Here is a 22,882-nt window from a genome sequence, read left to right on the forward strand (position 1 = left end):
CACAGGTTTTCTTACATAGCCCTGCTGATTCTGGTGATGGGGAAAAGGAGTTTGGAGGCATCTGTGTAACCCCCCCCAGAGAAGGGGCAGAGGAGAGCTCAGTCTCTATGGCCTCTTCAGCCCTCATTAAATGTATGTATCATTGTGTGCTAGGAATTGTATGTAATTCCTGGGGGAGAAGGGGACCACAGCCCTCCAATAATTAAGAATGGGTGGTAAAGGCAAATTTACTCATGTTGTAACACCTCTGTGGAGCTGCTACCACCACCTGGGGAAAGGCTCATGTGTACTAGTTCAAACTGGATTCTTCAAGGCCCAATGGCCACAGAAAGGGTTTTTGGTTAAATAGCCTTAGTTAAATCAGACTCAGAGCCTTCCTTCTAGTTTTCCAAACAGTCAGGACCTTCCATCCAAGGGCTGCCCCAATCTTTCCTGGGAAGGTTTGGAAGGATGTGGTCTAGTCTGTGTGTTTTTGTTCTGAGCAAAAGGTGTTATGAACTTGTGACCAGAGAAAAACCCCTTGATGACAGGGTTTGAAGGACTGTTCAGCATACAGAGCCCTTGCAAGTTGGGGAGATCTCTGGCGAGCTTATTAGCATGCATGGAGATTCTTTTATTTTTTTTAACATGTTTTCTTTATAATGCTTTCCCCTTAAGAATAAATTTGCTTGCTTAGAAAGAGCTGCATAGTCACACAAAGCTGTGGCAATTACACTGTTTTTTATCTCTGAGAAGAAAAGTAAAGCAGGCTGGCTTACACAGTCCGGCTTGCTGGGGAATTCACAGTGTAGGTAGGGAAGTGTGCAGTCTGGGAAAACCCCAGTCAAGAGGGGGAGAGACATCTGTAAGGCTGCTCCTTACATTCTGGATGTACATGCTTCAGCAGTCAGGCTGGGGTAATTTCCTCCATAAGCAGTTCTTAGACCAGTTAGGACTTTATAGGTCAAAACTATATCTTCAAAGCAATTTTCCAGGGGATTATTAGATTTTTCATTCTGCTCACAGTAATATATGCTTTTTTTAAGTCTTTTTTCCCCTGCTAGTGTTACACGTAGACAGAGCAAACCTACCTGCGTAAGGATCAGTAATTTGTGATGACTGCATGAGATTTGTGTCTGGATGAAGGGCAGGGGAATTATTTATATTCTTTGGGACCTAATTCCTTAAGTCTCTCCAAGTTCAGGGAGGTGAGTAGAAGAAGGAGCCTCAGCTATATTCATATTGCTGGGGCCAAGTATATTTTCAGAGAAAGTATTTGTATAACACTGTGTGAGGACGCTGTGGTACATGTAGGTAATTGGTCCCAGGATGTCCATAGCTCACTGAGGCTGAATGATTGAAAGCAGTGGGAGTGGAATATGGAGATTTTCACTGCTAAGATTCTGTTTCCAAGATGGCTCCAGGGTGTGTGGAACGGATGGCTCAGGACATTGTGTATTATCTAAAGGTTCAGGACTAGATTCTGCTCTGACAACCAGTTCTGCTGCGAGGGCAATGCTTTACTATCCCAACCCAGGAGGAGGTGATTGAATTGTGATCTGGGTGCTACAGCAGATAAATTACCTCACCTGCACTGGAACATTGTGACATAAAGGAAGAGCCAATGCTCTGTATACATCCCACCCACCTGTGCAGAGGGATGAAATGAATCAGCTGTGCAGCCCCAGCTTTTCCCATAGTGTTCCCCTAACTTCGGTTCATACCTGTGGGGTCATGCTCCCCCTTATGTCTGAATGACCCCATAGAGCCAGGCCAGCCTTTGGCTCTCAGAATGTATGTCAGTTTTGTTTAAGCATCCAAAGCTTTTCCGTGCAAATCAAACATGTGCAATCTCTAACACTGGGCTGGACAGTGAGCAAAAAGTGGGTGGCAAACTCCCACCTTCTCATAAGATTCCCAGTACCTCTACTCCTGGTCTCAGCTGGACACTAAAAACACTAAGGCATGAAAATATATGTGAATGATTCAGATTCTTAAACAAACTCATGTCTGAATTTGGGGCTAGAAGACGAGGATGGGTCTGTGGGGGGAAGCAATGGTTTGTTTTGAGGGGGGAAATTGGAACTAGTTCATTCATGCCCAGTAGGGAATATATATTTACCTTATACACAGAGAAACCAAATGTCTGAATGACCTTTATGTTCGATTAAGAAAACAACAGAACAAGAAAGAACCAATGTAAGTCCTTGGGAGCAAGCACGGTGTGTGCATTTGTTGTGTCCTCAGTCACATGATACATCACCTCTGCTTTCCAGAATAGCAGCTGCCTGTGCAGATGGCTGATTTCTTGATAAAGGAATCATCAGGAGAGTTCATTCTCCCACTCTTTGGCACCTGTGTCAAGTCTGCTTACAAGTGTCCCAGCCAGTGCCATTTTTTACTATGTGGTTTCTTGGGTGGATGCGTGGTGATATAAATACCTGAACATTAGGAACTAGTGCTAGGATTTTCAGAGATGCTTGAAGGAGTTAGGAGTCCAAATCTCTGTTGGGATTCAATGGAAGTTGGGTTTCTAAATCTCTTAGCTGACAACAATTGGAACCAACAACTCAACTTTCAAGAAAACGTATTACTGGGGGGGAGGTGTCTTTCCCCAACCAGCCAGAAGAGCTCCCTTTTAAACAGGTCCTCTGTGGGTAGCATGCCTGGAAACTGTTGAGGGGCAGGGCCTTCTTGTCCCAATACTTCTTCACCACTCCTTTAACCATAGTGTATGGGCTGCAAACTCCATCACAGATTCATAGATTCTAAGGCCAGAAGGGACTACCATGATCATCTTCTCTGACCTCCTATACACACAGGCCACAAAATTACTCCCACAAACTGGATTAAAGCATGTCTTTCAGAAAGATAGCTAATCTCATTTTAAAAACTCCAAGTGATGGTGAGTCTACCACCTTTCCAGGGGAGCTTTTCCAATGTTTAATTACCCTCACTTCTAGGTAATTGTGTCTTATTTCAAGCTTTAATTTGTCCAACTTCAATCTACAGCCATTGAAACATATGATGACTTTATCAGCAAAGTATCTGTTCCACGGTCAAATATCTTGTCTATGTGTTAGTATCTATACACAGTGCTCAAGTCACCATTCCACCTTCTCTTTGGTAATCTGAATAGACTGAGTACCTATTACACTAGAACTCCACAAAGTTTACTGCAAAGGACAAGAAGCTCACTGTCAAAGTTAATAGAAAGGAGGGCTCTGTCTATGTCTGGGATTCCCTGTTTGTGCCCTAACCTGCCTGATTTGCAGCTGATCCTTGGTGGTTCCACCATCACAATTTTGGTTGTTACTTAACTGAGGTCTTCCTAAAATAGCCCTAGAGTGTAGGGCTCATTCTCCATGGATGTCAGCAGCTTCTTCATCTCTGTGTGGCTTTTTGACCTTCACAACCCCAAAGGTGCACAGAATTTCTTCAGGTTTATTTATTCACAAAGGTCCATTTCTAAGCTATGCTTCAGAAGTATAGCTGCTCAGTGTAGTGCTCTGTCTCCCTCTAGTGTTTGCTAGGTCACATTGGTTGATAAACCTGCTACACACTTGGCTAACAGAGGAGGAGTCTTTTAGCTCATGTTGTCAAGGCTCCTGAATTAAGATCCAGAGGTCTTCAATTCCCATTGCCAACAATCCACCAAGGGGTATAACATTACAACTCTGATGTCAGAGAACAGCTGCCCATCAGCCTGCGTGAGATAGTGTCTGTCCTTTTAATAACTGCGGAATTCTTTGTGAATTTGTAAATGCCTGGAAAAATGCTAGCTGCTGTGAACTGAGTTTTTGACTGAATGACATCTTGGGCCAGACCCACAGCTGGCATATGCCATCATAACACCACTGATGCTGATTTATGCTGGTTGAGGATCTGATCCCTCATATATACAGTGTGGCTAATGGCAACTGTTTAAAAATAATAAATTAGGTCCCATGCATATCATGAGATGGACTAAAAATGTCATGAAGCTTTATAATAAATGGGACTGGGCCTGCCAGAATCCATGTTAGGATGCGAATGAATTCTGGTAAACCTAGTGTTTTTTATCTTAGGAATAAAATAGGCTTGCATAGAAAGACGTGTGTGGTACTTATAAGTGTAGCAATTACACATCCTGGGGCAACCTGTCTGCACTGGGAAATTCACAGTATAGGCAGAGACGTGCAGCCTGGGAACACCCCAGTCACAAGGGAGAGGGTTGTGTATCTCCACCCAAGAGAGGCAAAGGTTGGGGAGCTTTGCGACTGGGTGCCTGTGAAGGAGTAAAGGATAGCATTCTTTGGGGCTCAGAGGCCGGGAGCTGGCCTGGCTGCCTGATTTGCCTACCCCCTGCCCCTGAGAAAACAGGTAGAACTTAAATAGCTGACCCTTATAAAAGAGGGACTAGGACTCCCAATAGACTGCCACTGGAGTTACCGTGGAGAGGAACTGGTCCAGAAACCCAACGGACAAGAGGAGAGACTATCCAGGGAGTCCTGGAGGGCTGAGACTCTGGGGGTAAGAGTCAGGAAATCTTGTTATGCGAAGTATTGGGGGTGAGAGACTGATTTGGGGAGGAGGCTGCTATGCTTGCCCCAACTTTGAAGAAAGAATCCGAATGGGGTGGGATTGTGTTTATTAAGCAGTTTCAGTCAAAGAAATTACCTCAGCTGAACACAACTGCCCTGGATTCCTTGAGAAAGCACAGTATAGTCTTACCCCAGGAAGCGAGCTGACCTGGCAGAATAAATCTTGATCTGACAGGACGCTCTAAAATAGGCCCAATCTATTACAATGCCCTTGTTGGGACATGGAGGGGAAACACAGGTGCAGTTGCCCTGAACTATGAAAGGTAGATGCAGTGCCATTGGCTGGACCTACCCTGAGGACTCCATTCCCCAGGGCCGTCAGTGCAGAACCCCTCAGCGCTTTACTCACTTTTAATCTTTAAAATGTTTCTCCTTTATATAGAAGGTAAAGGGAGCCATGAGAGCCTTACACAGACCTGGAACAGTCAGATTCCAGTATTTCATGAGTATTGATCAATGCATCACCTGTACCAAAAGTCAACTTCAAATGTAAATGTTTCCATCTCAACCCACATGATTCCAAATGCACATGGATGGATTATAAATTCCCTTTAATTGCTTCAGGAGCACCTGGCCTGGATTCGGAGCTGAGGGAAGCAAAAGGGGATCACATCCCAAGAGGTGGTCAAAACCCAATATTAACTTCTCTAAGCACTGATCCTTTTGGAGTCTCTTTCCTGGTGCTACAGGTATGTTACCTGCTGATGGCTTTAATTAGATGTTGAAATAAAAAAAACTAATAGATGCATTTTAAATGTCATGCAAATGCATAGTGATCTGTCTGTCTAGCTATTATCTCAATAATAGAGAGATAGAAGGGTATAAAAGAGTTGGTAGGAATTCAGACTTTCCATTCCATGGGAAATTCTGACATTTTGACATTAGTTTTCATTCCAAATAGGAAAATAAAGAGAAAAAGATCCCCCCTTCCCCCCCACAAAAAAAAAAAAATTCCCATGAAATGAAATTTTTGAGGAAAAAATAGTTTCAGTCCAATCAAATTGTTCCGTTTCAATAAACTCAAACTGATTCATTCCAATTTCTACATTTTAATTTTATTATATTATAATATAAAACAAAATTAAAATAAATTTCAAACTGAAAAAAATAGTTTGAAAAGAAAACTGAAAACATCCCATTCCAATAAGATTGAAATCTTTCATTTCAGCCTTTATAGACGTCTTCTAATTTTTTCCCCACTAATTTTGACAAAACGGCATTTTTTGATGGAAAATTATCTATTGGAAATGTTTTCTACTAGCTCTAATACATTATCTATCTATCTATCTATCTATCTATCTATCTATCTATCTATCTCTATTAAAGAACTATTGAAACTGAGTTTTTATCAGCATTTTTCAGGGTGTCTTAATTCAGAAATCATTACAGGAAAGCATCGTGCCTGCCCCAACATTCCCCTATTCCAGGAAAAAGAATAGCCTCCTGTTCCACCCAATAAGAAGGATGGAACACAGGAAAGGGTGACTATTTAATCTATATGGGTGCCCTGCAGGTGCCTGGTGGGGATACAGTATTAGAAGTGCAGTACCAGGAAGTATAGTGCCTGGAATGTCTTGGTTGATGCAGTGAGTCCTTCACAAGTAGAATTTTTCCTGATGCAGCCAAAATGTGATAGCACTCAGACTGGTGTGAACCCATGGTGGTGCCACTGAAATTGCTGAGTTCCTCTGGATTTATGTTGCTGTGCATGGGAGCTGCACCTAGTGCATTAATAGTCTTGTTTCCCCCTTGAGATGTACGAGTTATAGAGAAGCATATCTTTTTTTACCCAGCAGAGTCTGATTTTGTTGGGAAGTTGGAGGGATGGTCTTGGTGTCTCTCTGCAAACGGAGTTGAGAATTGTTTTGTGCTGTCTAACGGTTAAAGGGTTTTCAGCAATAGTTCAGAGGAACCTGTTCCTGCAACCATCATCAGCAATGACTGGCACTGTATAAGTATCTTAGGATATGTCTGCACTGCAAAGAAAAACCCACATCACTGGTCTCAGAGCCTGGGTCCATTGACTTGGGCTCATGGGGCTTGAGCTGCAGGGCTAAAAATAGTAGTGTAGATATTCAGGCTTAGGCTGGAGCCCAGATTCTGAGACTTTCTCCCCCTTGCCTTCACAGCCCGGGCTCCAGCCGTTTTTAGCCCCAAAGTCGGATCCCCACAAGCCTGGGTCCAAGGACCCAGGCTCTGAAACTCAGTGCTGCAGGTATTTTATTGCAGCGTAGACACCCTGAGAGAGCTACGTAGCAAACAACGGGTAACTCTCCTAGTGTCATAGCTGGGGTTTCAAGGAGAGATTGGATGATGATTCTGATGATATTAATATCTAGCTTTTACATGACGCTTTTCATCAATAGATTTCAAAGTTCATTTTTTTTTTCATACCTCTCTGCCTCTACATCTGCAGCATTTTGCTAATAACGTTTAGAATGTGTGTAACGGTTCACACATAGATCTCAAAGTGCTTGACAAAGGCCTGTGAGTATAATTGTCCCTGTTTTACAGATGGGGGAGGTGAAGTGTCTTTCCCATGGCCATGTAGAAAGCTAGTGGCAGAGCTTGGAACAGAAATTAGGTCTGCTAACTCCCAGTTCTATGTTCTACCCAGCTGTTAATAGACAGGTGCCCACATCATCATTTTTCCCCCCCAGAGTTTCATAGATTCCAAGGCCAGAAGGGATCATTGCGATCATCTAGACTGATCTCCTGTATAACACAGGACAGAGAACTTCCCCAAAATAATTCCTAGACATATCCTTTGGTAATAACAACACCCCTTATGAGTGGCGTACATTACCCATCTTGGGGACACTTGCAACAGAGAGTAAAAGGACTAAATAAAACTCTCCTCTTCTCTGATGACTACAAAAACGTTGATCATAGCTAGGCAGATGGTGTGCTGTGGCCACTGCTTATCATCTTATTGCTTCCTTGTACCACCCATCTATCAGTCTGTATCCACCTGCTGTCTCTTCTCTTATACCTAAAGTGTAAGTTTTTGGGGCACGCACTTTTTTTTTTCTGTGTTTGTACAGTGCCTAGGACAACGGGATTCTGGTTTATGATAGGGATTCTAGTTGCTACCACAATACCAATAATAAATAACAATCATAATAATTAATCATAAATAGTCCATGAAGTCTTGGTCCCTCTAGAAGTGACCCTTCTGAAACAAAGCGGAGTCAGGTTGGGGAAATAGCTCGGGATAAACTCACATTGCCATGGTCCATACTGTAACAGTTCCATGGAAACAGAGCATACTGCAGCCAAAGCTAATGTTACTACTGTAACTTTTACAAATCAATCAATAAATCAGTCAACCTACCCAGCTCCTTAAATGGCTTCTCCCACTGTAATATCTAAGAAATGACTAAAATAAAAAAAAAATCAAAAAAAAAATCAGCAGTCTTGGGTTTGTTTTAGTTCCTTTACACCAGTCATTCAGTCATGTCTTAGGCTGCATTAAAGCTAATGGAAGTGATTCTGACGTGGTTGTATAGCTCCTAGGATCTTTTGTTTCCTTTTTTCCCCTTGAGTTTAGATGCTTTGTCTCAATCATGGCCAGAGGAAATGAAAGCACTGTGTCTTAGTTTCTCCTGCTGGGATTCTCCAGTCTGAAAGAGCTGCAGGTTCTGCTTTTCCTGGTTTTCTCCCTGGTGTACGTGATAATCCTGGCTTCCAACATCACCATCATGGCAGCCATCAGGGTTGATCGGAGCCTCCACACCCCCATGTACTTCCTCCTCTTTGCTTTGTCCTTCCCAGAAACTTGCACCGCATTGGCTGTCATCCTCAAGCTACTGGTGAATTTGCTGCTGGAAAACCATATGATTTCTTTCCTGGGATGCGCTGCTCAAATGTTCTACTTCTTTGGTCTGGGAGGCACAAATTGTTTCCTGCTCTCCGTCATGGCCTATGATCGCTATGTGGCCATATGTAACCCGCTGTAATACCCAATCGTGATTAACAGGAGGGTTTGCGCTAAGCTGGTCACTGTTTCATGCGTGACAGGTTCTCATAGCACTAGGCATCAGTTCCCTTATATTTGGTTTGCCCTTCTGCGGGCCCAATGCCATCAGACATTTCTTCTGTGATATCTTGCCCGTTCTGAGACTGGCGTGTGGTGATAATCATATCATGGGGACTGCCGTTGTTGTTCTGTGTGCCTTTGTTTTCCTAGGCACCTTCACGGGAATAATCATCTCTTATATCTATATCCTCTCTGCGATCCTGAAGATCCGCTCTGTCACGGGGAGGTGCAAGACCATGTCCACCTGCGCCTCCCACATCATCATTGTTATCGCACACTTTGGCTGTGCGTGTTTTGTATATTTAATACCCAAATCAACCTCTTCCCCAGATGAGGACACGCTGATGGCCTTGTCTTATATCTTGTTAAGCCCTATGCTGAACCCCATGGTTTATAGTCTGAGAAACAGGGAAGTTAAATCAGCCCTAAGGAAATTAACTGCCAACACATTTCTTTCTAAAAAAATGTGAAAAGTTGCAAATGTGGGCAGTTCCAATAAATCTATGAATTCTGCATGGTTACAGTATTGTACATTGCATGGTCTTCAAGACAGCGACCTTGTCTTTTTGTTTGTCCAGGCATCAAGAGTGCCTGTGGCTCAGTATAAATAATGGACAATAAAATAATATTGTTGCCTCTTCTTCTGAAACCACACATATATACCAATCCTGAAATGAGATGGTCAAACAGCATGCAGGGCAATCTCTTCTTCCCAGAATCTCATCTCATCTCAACACCAATGCCCAGGTCCCAGAGAGCAACTCTGCCTCAAAAATTGACTCTAATCAGAGACCAAGACAGACAGTAAACTCTCCTGCTACTCACACAACTCCCAATCCCCCAAAACTGTCTTTACAATCAAAGCCTTACTTTACCCAAAGAAAACAACACAGCATGTTTCCTCAAGAGTCTAAACTTACTTGCACACTAAGAGGATATTTATACTGGCATTAGAGGTATAATTTCCAGTTAGGGTAGACATACCCCTTCTAGCTCTGATCAAGCTAGTGTGATAAAAATAGAAATGTAGCCATGGCAGTGTGAACAGCAGGATGGGTTAGCTGTCCTGAGTATGATCTCATTTGAAACCCTAGGCATATACTTGGGCATAACCTCTAGTGATGTCATGACTACACTTCTACTTTTAGCATGCTGGCTTGATCAGAGATAGTCTGGGTATGTCTACCTGAGACGGAAGTTACACCTTCCAGCTGTGGTGTAGACATACCCTAAGGCAAATTTGCCACCGTCAGATCGATTTATCTGGTTTGATTGAGTGGCAGTGAAGACATGTTCAATTGATCCAGAAGCTGATCTATTAAAACCACCTCCAGAAAAAGCATAGTGCTCTGTCGACAGGTACGCATTTCCTGTCGGCGCAGAGTAGTGTAGACAGCACGTAGAACAGAAGTTAGGAAGTCGATGTAAGTTACGCAACCTACTCTATGTAGCTTGCTTACCTCCCATCCACTGCCAACAAATTTGCTGGTCAGTGTAGACCATGCCTAAGAAAAAGAACTGAAACTATGTACAACAGCGTCAATGGTGACTTCTGCCAAACAATATTTTTTTCTCCCATTTTTTATCATCTTTGTGTATAAGTGCAAAGTGTTATTACAGCCAGTCAGTGGCAATGGAGAAGTTCCTGACTCCTAGTCTTATAATCAATCTAAAGCAAAGACAGCTCAGTACCTCTTCTCCCAAATATACAGCTCTTTGGTGGAATGGAGTTATCAGAATTTTGTATCTCAGGGGAGGAGGCTGCACAATTGCTGTGTTTTAAGTAGAGCTGGTGGTTTTTTGCCACAGGAAAAAAGGGATGAAATTTTTTGTGAAAACCTTTCCCCATTTTTTGACCAGTTCCAGTTTTAAGTCAATAGATCCCCTGCCCTTCCCCCTCTTCTCCAGATAATTGCTGATATTCTTACCCAGGGTTCCTCGACCCAGTAATTTTTAGTCTCTGCGAGTCGGTATCAGGAAATAAACCAAAGGAAACACAGTACATCCGCCTGCTATATGCCTGACAAAGACAAGACCAAACCAAATAAGTCTTCACTTATTAGTCTTAAGTACATTCAAATACAATAGGTGATTAAAGTGCCCCAAAACTTAATAATTACCCACACAAGTCTGAGGCAGTCTTTGGGCAGTCATCAGGTGAATCAGTCACAGATTTCTGGATGGCCAGTCCTTCTGTCTCTGCTGGGAGATCCTTCCAAATGTGTCCATGAAGCGATCCGCTGACCCAGACTCCCAATTCCCCTTTTATATCCCAAAAGTTACAATAACATGCCAATCAAAAGTTTTGCACTGCTGATCAAATGGACATAACTGTCAAGCAAAGGCGAAGGTTACAAGGAATGTCAAAACAGGATACTGTTATCTGGTTTCAAGCAGTTAGTCTGGCAAGTGTGCTGACTGCCTGCTTTTCAGCCCTGCACATAAAAGGGCATCGAAATCCAGGTTCAAAAGATCACAGAGCGTCATGTTCACCTGTCTTCCCTTCTGGCTCTGCCTTGGCTGAACTAGGTAACACAAAAGAAAATAGGCTAAATGACTACTCCTAGAAAAAAGCAATAAGCAAAATAACTAATAGCTCATCTCAATGGTTGGCAGTGACATAAGCACCTGGTGGTTTGCTAAAATTCTCCCCTTTAGTATTACACCACAACCCCTTCCTCACATGTAAACACTATAAAGGAAAATAATCTCTTAAAGGTCCCTGCTGCCAGTGTTTTCCCAGTGCATTACTTTACTTATGAGAACTGAGGACCAGGGCCTATGGTATTTGCTTATGCCACTACAAAACTGAAAAAATAACTTCAAATTATTATTAAAAAAAAGTTCAGGGTGAGATTAAAGGCAGTTTATGGCCCTAGGAACATCATGGCATGCTCCCCCCATCCTCCTCCTTGTAAACTAACTCCCAACTTGGAATGGTGATGGCAGAGGTGCTATCCCCTTCCAGAAAGGCAGTGATAATGCATTTTATTACTCAGGAGTAGCATTATGTCTGTCCATCCCTCCTCTTTGGTAGTTTCCTCTACCCCTGGAGATGAAGGGGTGATGGCAGGGGACTCCCCGAGTACTTACTCTATCAGCTCTGGTGTATCTGGTTTTGATGGAAGGAAGTCAACTGCACTCCTCTGTTCCTGCCACACACAGTGCCTTGCTGGGATGGGATTGGCGGGGCTCCCAGAGCACTGTGTCCTGAAGTTAACATGCCATTCAGATGCATGGGGCATGTGGCAGAATATACCTGTGTTCGCACCACACATGCTATTGTAATAGTGTTTGAACAAGGTATACATTGTGAGATATTATTTAAAAATTCATAACTTGTTGATCAGTAATATCATGGCAAAATGCACATAGCAACACTATATGTAAAGTTATGAACATAAGCTGAAATGATGACTGAAGTATGTGTTACCGGGTTGTCCTCGCTGGCCTGGTTGCTGGGCTCCTCCCTCAGGCTCTGTCTCCGGGGGAGGACACAGCACCTTCCTACACAAGGGGAATTGGTTCACTTTCGACGAGCAAGCAGTCGGTTGCTCTACCCCTTAGGTAGGGTGAGTAAGCAGTTTATCGCCCTGGCCCTTAGGCAGGGCGAGCGAGCGAGTAGTCGATTGTTCTAACCGTTAGGCAGGGTGAGCAAGCAGTTTAGCGCTCGGGCCCTCAGGCAGGGTGAGTGAGCAAGTCAGCAGTGGGTTCGCTCTCTGGAGTGGTAGGGAGCAGGAAGCTCTCCTCGGGGTGGCTAGGAAAAGGGGGGCGGAGGGGGACGCAAGCCCACCCGTCTCCACTGCCTCCTAGCCCAGGGCCCTAGCAGTGGCAAAAGTGGTTGCCACTGGGTCGGCAGGGCTCCCACCGCAACACACCGACTAGGCCTCAGATTCAGCCAGAAGCTATGGCTGCCCCTGGGCTACTTCCTCCCCGCTGGCCCCAGTACCTGTCTCCTCGGTATCGCAGGGGTTCTCCGGCTGGGGTTGGCCCATCAGTCCCTCCTTGTCCACGGGCAGCAATGCGAGGAGCTCCTCTTCGAGGGGCAGTTCCTCTAGATCGTTTGGCGTGGGGAGGGGCTCGGCTTCTGGCAGCTCCTCCAGGTCCGTTCCCAACTCAGGGGGCTCAGCAGCCGGCAGCTCCTCCGGGTCCTGTCCGGCCTCAGGGGGTATCCTCCACCCGGGTTGCTCCGGGGTCTCGGCCCAGTCCCGGGGCTCCGGTGGCTTGGCCCAGTCCTGGGGTCCCGGTACCTCGGCTCAGTCTCTCTGGCCGGGTTGCCTAGTCCAGCTCTGGGAAGGCCCTACCCAGTCTCCAGGCGCGGTTGGGGCTGGGCTTGTTTGGCAGCTCTGCACCGGCCTAGGCCTCTGCCGGTGGGGCAGCACATCTGTCTCCGGCGGCAGTCTTTTTCTGACTGAGCTCTGGGGCCGTGCTTTTATACCGCCCCTTCTTATGGGGGCTCCGCCCCGTGGCTGCTGATTGGGCTGGCCGGGCAGTCCTATTGTGGCTCGGTTCCCTGGTAGCCACGCAGACTTAGCTGCTGGGTCTGGTTTGGTCCACTCAGGCTTCTCACGCCATCCCTCCGGCTCTGTCTCTGGGGGATGCCACAATGCATTCCTACATATGTTTCCCAGTTAAGTCTGGGGAGTGGCTAAGTCACTTCCTCAGAGACAAAGGGCAAGCTGATGCCTCAGGAAACTGTGTTAAGCTGGCTAAGTGGCCATTCTTTGGAATGGAAAGGAGCAGGGACAAAAAAATTGACATTTTAGCAAAGAAACAATATGGCGTTGCTTTTCTTCACCAGATTGCCTGTCACCTTGCTCCAAGCTGAAAATGCTTCTCAAAGGGGGGACCAGGACTATAAAAAGAAGGTGCAGGCACCCCAATACTCCCATCCTCTCTCTCCCTGTCTGTCTCTGGCATCTCTCCTAAGAAGATAAAGGAAAAGAGCTGTTGGACACGGGCAGAGGGGTCCAGAACTGAGTGTTTGATCAGTAATCTGCTGGAGCCTGTGGTGAGAAATTTTGTTTGAATCTAACATAATTTGTTACATTAGGCATTAGTAAATGTTTTATCTTTATTTTTCTTGTAACCGTTTGTGACTTTTATGCCCCATTACTTGTACGCATTTAAAATCTATCTTTGTAATTAATAAACTTGTTTTACTGCTTTACCTAATCCAGTGTGTTTAAATTGGAGTGTCTGGTTACTCTATTTAAAATAATAAACTGGCATATAGTTGGTGGCTCAGCCTGATGCTCATGCAAAAGAGGCAAAAGGAAAGGGATAGGAAAGAGAGGAAATAACGCGGGGAAGGAAAACGTCACATGAGGGAGGGGGGTGACAGAAGGAACACAAGTGTCCCATGGTGACAGCATCTGGTTCCTTCTCTCTGGCTTGGTCTCTTCAGGATGTATTTCAGGATCAGGACGATGAAGACCCAGTTGTGTCATGGTGGATTTCAGGGGACAGTGAGGGTGGCAGCCATGATGTTAAAGCTCACGCCTTCCAACCCACTTGTCCCCCTGCTACCATGTAGTTACACCTCCCTCTCAGATAAGCAACATAATCAGAGCACATTTAGTTGGATTCACTTATAAACATTTCCTCCAGTTTCTCAAATCTTTTTGCTCATTACCCTACCAACCCGTGACTTAACCAGATTCCTCGCAGACTTATAGACTTTAAGGTCAGAAGGGACCATTAGGATCATCTAGTCTGGCCTCCTGCACAACGCAGGCCACAAAACCTCACCCAGCCACTCCTGTAATAGACCCCTAACCTCTGACTCAGTTACTGAAGTCCTCAAATCATGGTTTAAACACGTCAAGATACAGAGAATCCACCAGCAAGTGACTGGTGCCCCATGCTACAGAGGAAGGGTCTGTTCCTTTAACTCAGTGATCCAGTTTGTACCAGTCTATCTGTCTCCATCTTTTGCTGACTTTCCTAAACAATTTTGTGTAACAAGCTCAGTGGGATTTTTGTTACTTGGGACACCTTAAATTTAATGCATCTGCACAACTACAGCATGCAGCACAGTGTGGGGCTGGATCCATGTTGGAGGCTCCAGGCAGTACATTTAATTGAGGCTTTGGCCCCATTGTACCAGCACATATTACAGGAGAGTCCTTGAATTGCTGATAATCTAAATAAGCAAAGGCAGAGAGAGGGAAATAGATTTGCCGAAGGTCATACAGCAGGTCAAAGTCAGGAATAGAATCTAGGTCTCTTGACTTGCAGCCCAGTACCTAATCCACTAGACTACACTACTTCTTTTTATTAACTTAAGTGGTATTTTGGCAGCTCCACAGCTGGGCAAATGCTATTAATTGAATAATTTATTTAAGGAATAACATCAACATTTGCTGAATAAATTATCCATACAATGTTTTTAAAGGTTTCAGTCAGCTCTGAATTTTCCTGATATACATGACCAATTGAAGCAGCACACCGAAGAGTTTCATAGATTGCTAAGAGATGTTTTGGGAAAGGAGAAGAGAGGATAGATGAAGCCATGTCACAAAGACCAGGAGAAACATATTATTTGATAATTATTAAAATCAGGTTCACAACATTTTAGAGTGTGTTTTTAGGCTTATGGTTGATCGCAGAGCATCCTTCACCTCCTTGTTCCTCAGGCTGTAGATCAGAGGGTTCAACATGGGAATCACCAGAGTATAGAACACTGAGACAATTTTGCCTTGTTCGAGTGAGTCCTCAGATTGGGGCAGGACATAAATACAAAAGGCTGTCCCATAGAACACAATGACCGCTACCAGGTGGGAGGTGCAGGTGGAGAAGGCTTTGTGCCTGCCCTCAGTGGAGCGGATCCTTAAGATGGTGGAGAGGATGTAAACGTAGGACACAAGGATGATTGACATGGTGGATATGGCAATAATCACCGAGAAGACAAAAAGCACCAGCTCTGAAATGTATGTGCGAGAGCAGGAGAGCTTGACGACCGCAGGGACGTCGCAAAAGAAATGATTGATGACTTTGGAGCTGCAGTAGGATAAACGAAATGCACCACTTGTTTGTACTGAAGCTCCAATGAGCCCAATGAGATATGACCCAGCCACCAACTGGGCACGGATCCTTGGGGACATGATAATCGCATAGAGCAGTGGATTACAGATGGCTACGTATCGGTCATATGCCATCACGGCCAGGAGGTAACACTCTGTGGTTATTAGTGTAGTGAAGAAGAACATTTGAGCAGCACAACCAGCATAAGGGATCGTTTTCCTCTCTGCTAAAAAGTTCTGCAGTGCCTTGGGGGCAATGGCTGAGGAGTAACAGAGATCAACAATAGACAAATTACAGAGGAAAAAGTACATGGGCGTGTGGAGTCGAGGAACGACTCTAATTAACATGATCAGCCCAAGATTCCCCACCAGTGTAATGACATAGATCACTAGGAACACCAAGAAGAGGATGACTTGCAGCTCTGAATAATCCGTGAATCCCCAGAGAATGAACTCAGTCACTGTAGTGCAGTTTTCTCCTGCCATGGAGTCAATACGGGGAATTTACAACACGGAGTATAAGCTGTAGGTTAAAATGAGAGAAATAGTCATGGATTCACAATGTCTTTGCACCGGAAATCCCCAAGGAACAGAGGTGGTGATAGCAGGGAGGCACTTCATAATAATGGAAATAGGACAATTGGGACATGGCTTATGTACCAGAGAAAAGACACAGAGGGTTAGGTCAGATATTGGAAATCCCTCATCTCAGTGGAGTGATGCTGATTCACAGTAGCTGAGGATCTGGCCCATAGTCTGCCCTATTCTTAGTGACGACCAAGGGTGGGGTTATCAAAAGCACTCGGAATTGACTTAACTCTGCTCCCATTGATGAGACTTTAGCAGGAGCAGAGTGAGGCCCAGGGTTGAGTGCTTTTGGGCCATGAATCCTGAACTGAAAAGTCTTGCTTAACACATCTTGTCTGGCTCAGGTGCAAATGGGCTTGTCAAATGAAAAAAGTAAAACGCTAATAATTTAAAATACAGCATTGTAATTAACCTTTGGAACTCATTACCGCAAGACATAACTGTGGCAAATAGTTCAGCAAGATGGCAAAAGAACTCAACCGATATTTGACATATATAGGAACACAGTAGTGATGTCTGAAGACACACTAAATAGGACAGCAGTAACATATGCCCTGAACCATGTGGTTACAGTGCCTAACCTGATCTGCAGTGGTCAGGAAAATTGATTTAAATGGGACAACTAATGATGCATCAAGTTAAGCATGTGCACCCGTCTTTATAAGGTCAGGGCTTTAAAAAGCAAGTCAATGGGAAGAGACAGGATGCACTGAAGAGTTTGAAGGATGTTAAAAGCAAAGTGGCTGAGCTACGAATAAAAATATGCTATCTCAATTGCTAAAGCTTGTTAAAAAAAAGAAACAACAACAACCCTAAATTTCCATCCTATAAGAAATTCTGAAATTTTGTAATTTCATTTCATCCCAAATTGGGATTATAGGTTGAAATCTCAAATTTTTAGTGAAATGAAATATTCTCAAAATATTTTGTTTTGATAAATTTTAAATGTTTCATTTTGACTTTATCAGTTTGACTGCTACATATTACTCTGAAAATCAGCTACTTTACCAGAGGACTGGAGAGGACCAGAGCACCTGTCTTTAAAAGCAATTAAGGTATTCAGAGAGTAGTGATCCTTACTTCCATACCAGTTCAATCAAAAGAAATTATAATTTAAAATAAAATGATAAAATATCTATTGTAACTTGATATTATAGGCACAAACCAGCCCATTGCTGTTAAAAAAAAGTAAATAAAAATGATGTCTGCTTAATAAATAAAAGCTTAATAAAAGCTGGTCAACATTTTTCCGGTGATAAGTTTATAAGAAATATCCCTCCTTAATATTTTTTTTCACAAAAAATTGTCATCTTTTTTTTTTTTTTTTTTTTTTACATTTTCATAATTGTATTTTTTTAATCTAAATGGTTATAGAAATTTTTCACTGACTGAAAACTCAGTCTTCAATCAATGAAAATTTTCCACAACAATTTCCATGGAAACTATTGTGAACGTTTTTGCAAATAAATAAAAAATGGGTCCATTTTAGACCCTGTAAAATGAATAATTCTTTGAAACTGGTATTTATTTCAAAATCTCCCCCCCCCCCATTTCTCAATCAGTTTTGCTCACTAATCTACTATTATATTATAATCAATAATAATAATCTAATACTAATAGCTCCTATATAACAGTACTAGACTTGTTTGATAGAATCAGCAAATTAGTGGATAAAGGCGCACTAGCTGGCATAATTTATTTAGATTTTCAAAAGCATTTCACAAAGTCTCTCACAAGAGGATATTTAGGAAACCAAATAGATAGGGTGAGAGGAAAAGTATTCATCAGAAACTGAGTAAGGAAATAAAGAGAAGCAATAAATGGTCAATTTAATCATGGCAAAAAGTTAATTAGGAGTCACCCAAGATTTAAGACTAGGGTTTGTTTCATGTTTAGAGTTTGTCTTCACTACAACAGTTAGAACCTTTGAGTTACTGCACTCCAGCAACCAGATTAAGAGTGACCACATTTCAAAACCGTACTGGAGCTACAAAGAGTGTTTGGATTAGTATCTGATGAGTTGTTGTTGGAGTGCTGCATCACCACTGCATAACCAGTTTAAACTTCAGCATCACTCAAATTTCAATCCTCGAGCTACAGATTTTTGTGTGTGGATAGGAGGAGATTAGGGGAAAAATCTGAGTTATAGCTTGAACTTAGAATGCACTGCCCTTCAAATATTTATTAATAGTATGGAAATACTTAATCAAGCTATGGAACTTATTGCTGGGGGATGTTGTGAAGGCCAAAACTATAACTGGATTCAAAAAAGAATTAGATACATTCATGGAGGATAGGTCCATCAGTGGCTATTAGCCAAGATGGACAGGTATGCAACTCCACACTCTGGGTGTCCCTAAGCCTCTCACTGACAGATGCTGGGTCTGGATGACAGGGGATGGATCACTTGATAATTGTCCTGTTCTTTTCATTCCCTTTGAAGCATCTGACATCAGTCACTGTCAGAAGGCAGGATACTGGGCTAGATGGACCATTGGTCTGACCCAGTATGGTCATTCTGATGTTCTTATTTTCTTATGAATAAATAACACATGAAAAGTGAGTGCGTAAAATTTGTGGATGACAAATTAGTCAAGATTGAAAAAAGATGAATGGACAGGTGAAAAGTGATGTAATGTACGCTGAGTGGAATAATTTGAATTACTGAACAGAGTGCTGGATTCTAAATTAACTGCAGCAGATCAGAGACAATACCTGGGCATCACTGTATCAATTAAGACCTCTGATCAAAGTGTGGCAGTCATCAAAGAGCCAACAAAAACGTAGGAATGTAAAGCTAGCATGCAAAAATGTAGGAAGGAGGATAATATTGAACATCTTGGAATGACACTGTATGAATTAATGATACTCATCTGGAATGTGGTGTGCTATACTTTAAGTTTGGAGGAGAGGAAGTCATTTCCAAGTTCTGCCTGGATTATGCCACTGAAGATATTCAAATAGACAGAGATTTATGCAAGCATCAATGGAATCAATAACAACTGAACCTACCTGCAGCAGAAGGATGCTCATCCCTTTAGAATTCAAATGAATCTATTCCTTGTACTGGCAGAGATATTTATAATGGCTTTCAGTCACCATCTGTGATTCCCTGGATGTTTCTCTGAGGTCCAACTCTCAGGCAGGTGCCTCAGATGCAATTAAGACTTATTGTGGTGCATTTTGAATCAGGAAACTCCATGCCACAAATTAACAAAGCTGATTCTTTAATTAGAAGTGATTTGTATTTACCAAAGTTTGGATTCATCTCTGCGTGCCTCTACAACACTCTCGTAATAATCCCTTCCTAGATATATGTTTCAAAATTATATCCTATAGGGGACAAGATTTTCAAAACTGGGTGTCTAAAGTTAGGTTTGAAAGTCCATATTTAGGCACATAAATAAGTGGCCTGATTTGTAAAGATGCTGAACATCCTACATCTCCCCTTTAACTGCAATGTGAGCTGCTGGGTGCTCAGCACCCTGAGTGAATTGCTGGCAAGGGTCTTCCTAATCAATCCATCTGCCGCCCAGAACAGAGCTTCTTTCAATCCTTATCACTAGGGCTTTAGAATAGGTGTTTCAAAATTGGGATTCTCTCCCTGACCGCAACCCAAAGCCCATTGAACTCAATGGATACACCATCACCGACTCCCACGAGCACAGGATGGGACACCTTATGCAACAGACACTCCTCTGTACCACTTCAGCATATGGACATGTACTAACATGGCCATCCAATAGGATAATGCCAGGAGGCACATCTGAGGAAAGGTGTGTTCTTCCCCTCATGGAGAGTATCTTCAGCATGGTAGAGAAGATGAAAACATGGAAGAGGGGGGTCATCAGTGTGGTGGCTGTGTGGGCAGATTCTCAGTAGACCAGAGTGAATGTGAGGAAGGATTATTTTTTGCCACAGAAGGCCTTTTCGATCCAGTCACCAAAGGCCCACTAGTGTGACCAGTTTAGGGAAGTTTCTCTGTGCCACACTAACACTATAATGATGAGGGCATCATAAGAAGAGCAAATGTGGGAGGGACATGGGATTGGTGCAGAAAAATTGGCAATAGACCACGTACAAGTTGCTGTCACAAATTTACCTCCAGCCTTTCCCTGACGCTGTAAATCCCTGTGGACCGCTCTGTAGGAGAGAGATATTTGCTCATGAATCCCCTCCACCACAATGGCCCAGGAGCCCGCTCTCCATTCTCATCATTAGGGCTGGTCATTATTGAAAAATGACAATTTACAGAACCCAGAATATTTAATGTAAATATCCCATCTCTGGCCATGGTGCAGTTTGGAAATCCCATTCTCTCAAAGCCAGCAATTACTTCAGGGATATTGGGTAAATCACACATCTGATAGCCTCAGAAACCTCCATCACCACTTTATCCACTGTTGACTTGACAACACAAAACTGGTTAGCAACAGACCATAGCAGTCTGGGGTAGCCAGCTTCCAGATTGTTGTAGTTCCCCACTTCTGAACTGGCATGGCCACTCCCAGGTGGGTATCATAATGCTGGAGGGTTGGGACAAGCTGCTCACAAAGCTCCATAAATGTAACTTTTGTCATGCGAGAGTTCTGGACCCACTGCTGGTCATCTGAGGTCCACATGATGATGTGATCCCACCAATCTGTGCTTGTGGCTCTGGTCCTGAAGTGCTGGTCTACATAGGTGGCAAGAGCAGCAATGCCATTAGCTGTGAGCAACATCAGACAGTTCAAGTCTTCCATGTCTGTATCTTCTTCTTCTGTCAGGCACTTTTGGTGGGTCAGAACCGAAAGTCAGAATTGTTCATGAAAGTGATCCTGATTGGCTCTGAACATGTTTGTAATTCTTAAGCATTCATTAGAATATTTGGAAGATTATTTCTTTGCTGGATTCTTTTCAATATGTTCACTTTGACTCTTCCATATTTGCTATTGGATTAAGCAGATGGTTGGTGTTCGGATTCCTTCTCATCTCTACATGAGGATCCGGCAGATTTCAGTAAACTCCTAATATCCCAGTTATTATGGTGAGCAATGGATGGACGGGGATATAAGCCCATTTCAAAGTAGAAAACAGGGGAGCTAAGGGAGGAACCTATCCACGTACTGGGGTGGAGACCGTGGTCACCAACTATGGTGCTTTGCCTTCTTAGGCCCGGGACGATCTTATCCCAGGTCTACTGTGCCATGTCCACTGGGACATGATTGAGTCACCCTGCCAATGTCATTAGTCATTCCCAAAATGTTTCCATCATAGGACAGGATTGCCAATTCCTGGCCATGCTTTGCATCAAGGTCCACTAATTGACCTGCCACAGCAAAGCAAAGAACAACACCCATCCTAGGCCAATGGTACTGTTGTTATGTTTTCTCAATGACCATTCTGGAAAGATGTGCTTTGGTTTTCTTCTCTCTGAAAAGCAGTACAGCATCAGTGTTCCTCCTCATCTCATTTGTTGCTCACTGCAGCCACTCCGTTGTTGTCCGGGCTCCAGCCATCTAGTTAGCCCAACCTCCTGGCACAGCATATGTGCTGCCTGCTCAAAGCCTGGTCTTAGTGGGGCAAAACATGGAATAAAAGTGATGAATGCAGAACCTATGTATCCAAGACGGGGTGTGTGTGTAATCTGTTGTCCTTTGCACTGAATGGACATGAGGCCCAAAGTGGCTCTTTGTGGCATCTGTAAGTGTATAACTCACCCAAATCACTATTTTTGGATATTTTTGGTTGGTTTTCCTGATTCAGGTGTCAGGAAAACATTTTGCACTCCGAGTGGTGAGGGAGTAGTGAGTCAGGTGCCACTTTGGGCAATGCCAAGTAAGAAGATAGAAATGCTTCTCTTTGGAGATGCTTTAACTCAATCTCAGGATATTGGGTCCTTTTCCAAGCTTCATATGACCTAGGATTGACCAAGCTAAACGCCACTTCCTTCTTTCTCAATGAGACTGAAGCTACAGCCCACCCTGATATCAAAATGACTGCTATTTCCAGATAGACTTTGCGTATGCCAATGAGACTGCCTTTAATAAAGATGGCTATCATCTCTCATTGCTTACCGTGGGACAGAATGCCCTAAGAGATGTAGCAGCCCTCTATGCTGTGAGGAGGAGGTGAGGATCACTGAAAGACTCAGATGACTATGGAGGATACAGGGAAGGATACTGCAGGGATTACATAAATATGGGGAAAGGGGGAAGGAGAATGTAGTGGGTGAAGGAAGGAGGCTGTAGAGGTGTGAAACTGGAGACAGATGTAATTTAGGATGGCAGAAAAATAAAGAGCAAGGTAAAAACTATGTGAGGTGAGAGCACAAGGAGGCCTAGAAATGAGGAATTTTGAGGGGAATATGGGAACAGGAGTTTGAAGAAAGAGTTTGGAAAATTGCAGATGAAAGGAAAGTGACAGAGGAGGACTGAAGAGGGTGAGAATGACAGCTCCCATACACTGGGGTCAGAGGAGACAACATGGAGTCCCCTGTTGAACAGATTTCTTCAGGGAGTCTCTGTTTTCATGTTGAAAGCCAGGATTCCCCTTCCTTTGGGTTTTATACATTCAACTTTCAAGATAACCCAGGTACCAACACCGCATCATGCAGGCATTGCAGTCATGGGCATTAACCGAGGAACTAGATAAAACTATGTCCGACATAGTGCCGGAATGGATAGCGC

General features: G+C 43.5%; 1 protein-coding gene, 1 long non-coding RNA gene and 1 pseudogene across 2 annotated transcripts; 2 read left to right on the forward strand and 1 right to left on the reverse strand.

The window, feature by feature from the left end:
• Nucleotides 1-39: 39 nt before the first annotated feature.
• On the forward strand, nucleotides 40-13,702 carry LOC137154769 (uncharacterized). The gene is made up of 3 exons (XR_010920293.1): nucleotides 40-132; nucleotides 5,127-5,251; nucleotides 13,403-13,702. It is a non-coding gene; the product is annotated as an uncharacterized lncRNA (long non-coding RNA).
• Nucleotides 8,129-9,075, forward strand: LOC137154767 (olfactory receptor 10T2-like; annotated as a pseudogene).
• Nucleotides 13,703-15,167: 1,465 nt separating the features above from the next.
• Nucleotides 15,168-16,112, reverse strand: LOC137154830 (olfactory receptor 5J3-like). Its single transcript, XM_067550681.1, has one exon. It carries the CDS (start codon nucleotides 16,110-16,112, stop codon nucleotides 15,168-15,170), a length of 945 nt encoding a protein of 314 aa, XP_067406782.1.
• Nucleotides 16,113-22,882: the final 6,770 nt, after the last annotated feature.

This window comes from Emydura macquarii, unplaced genomic scaffold (assembly GCF_026122565.2).
Source record: "Emydura macquarii macquarii isolate MOO-44397 ecotype Brisbane River unplaced genomic scaffold, CSIRO-AGI_Emac_v2 contig_1305, whole genome shotgun sequence".
In the NCBI taxonomy this organism is placed as follows: domain Eukaryota; kingdom Metazoa; phylum Chordata; order Testudines; family Chelidae; genus Emydura; species Emydura macquarii.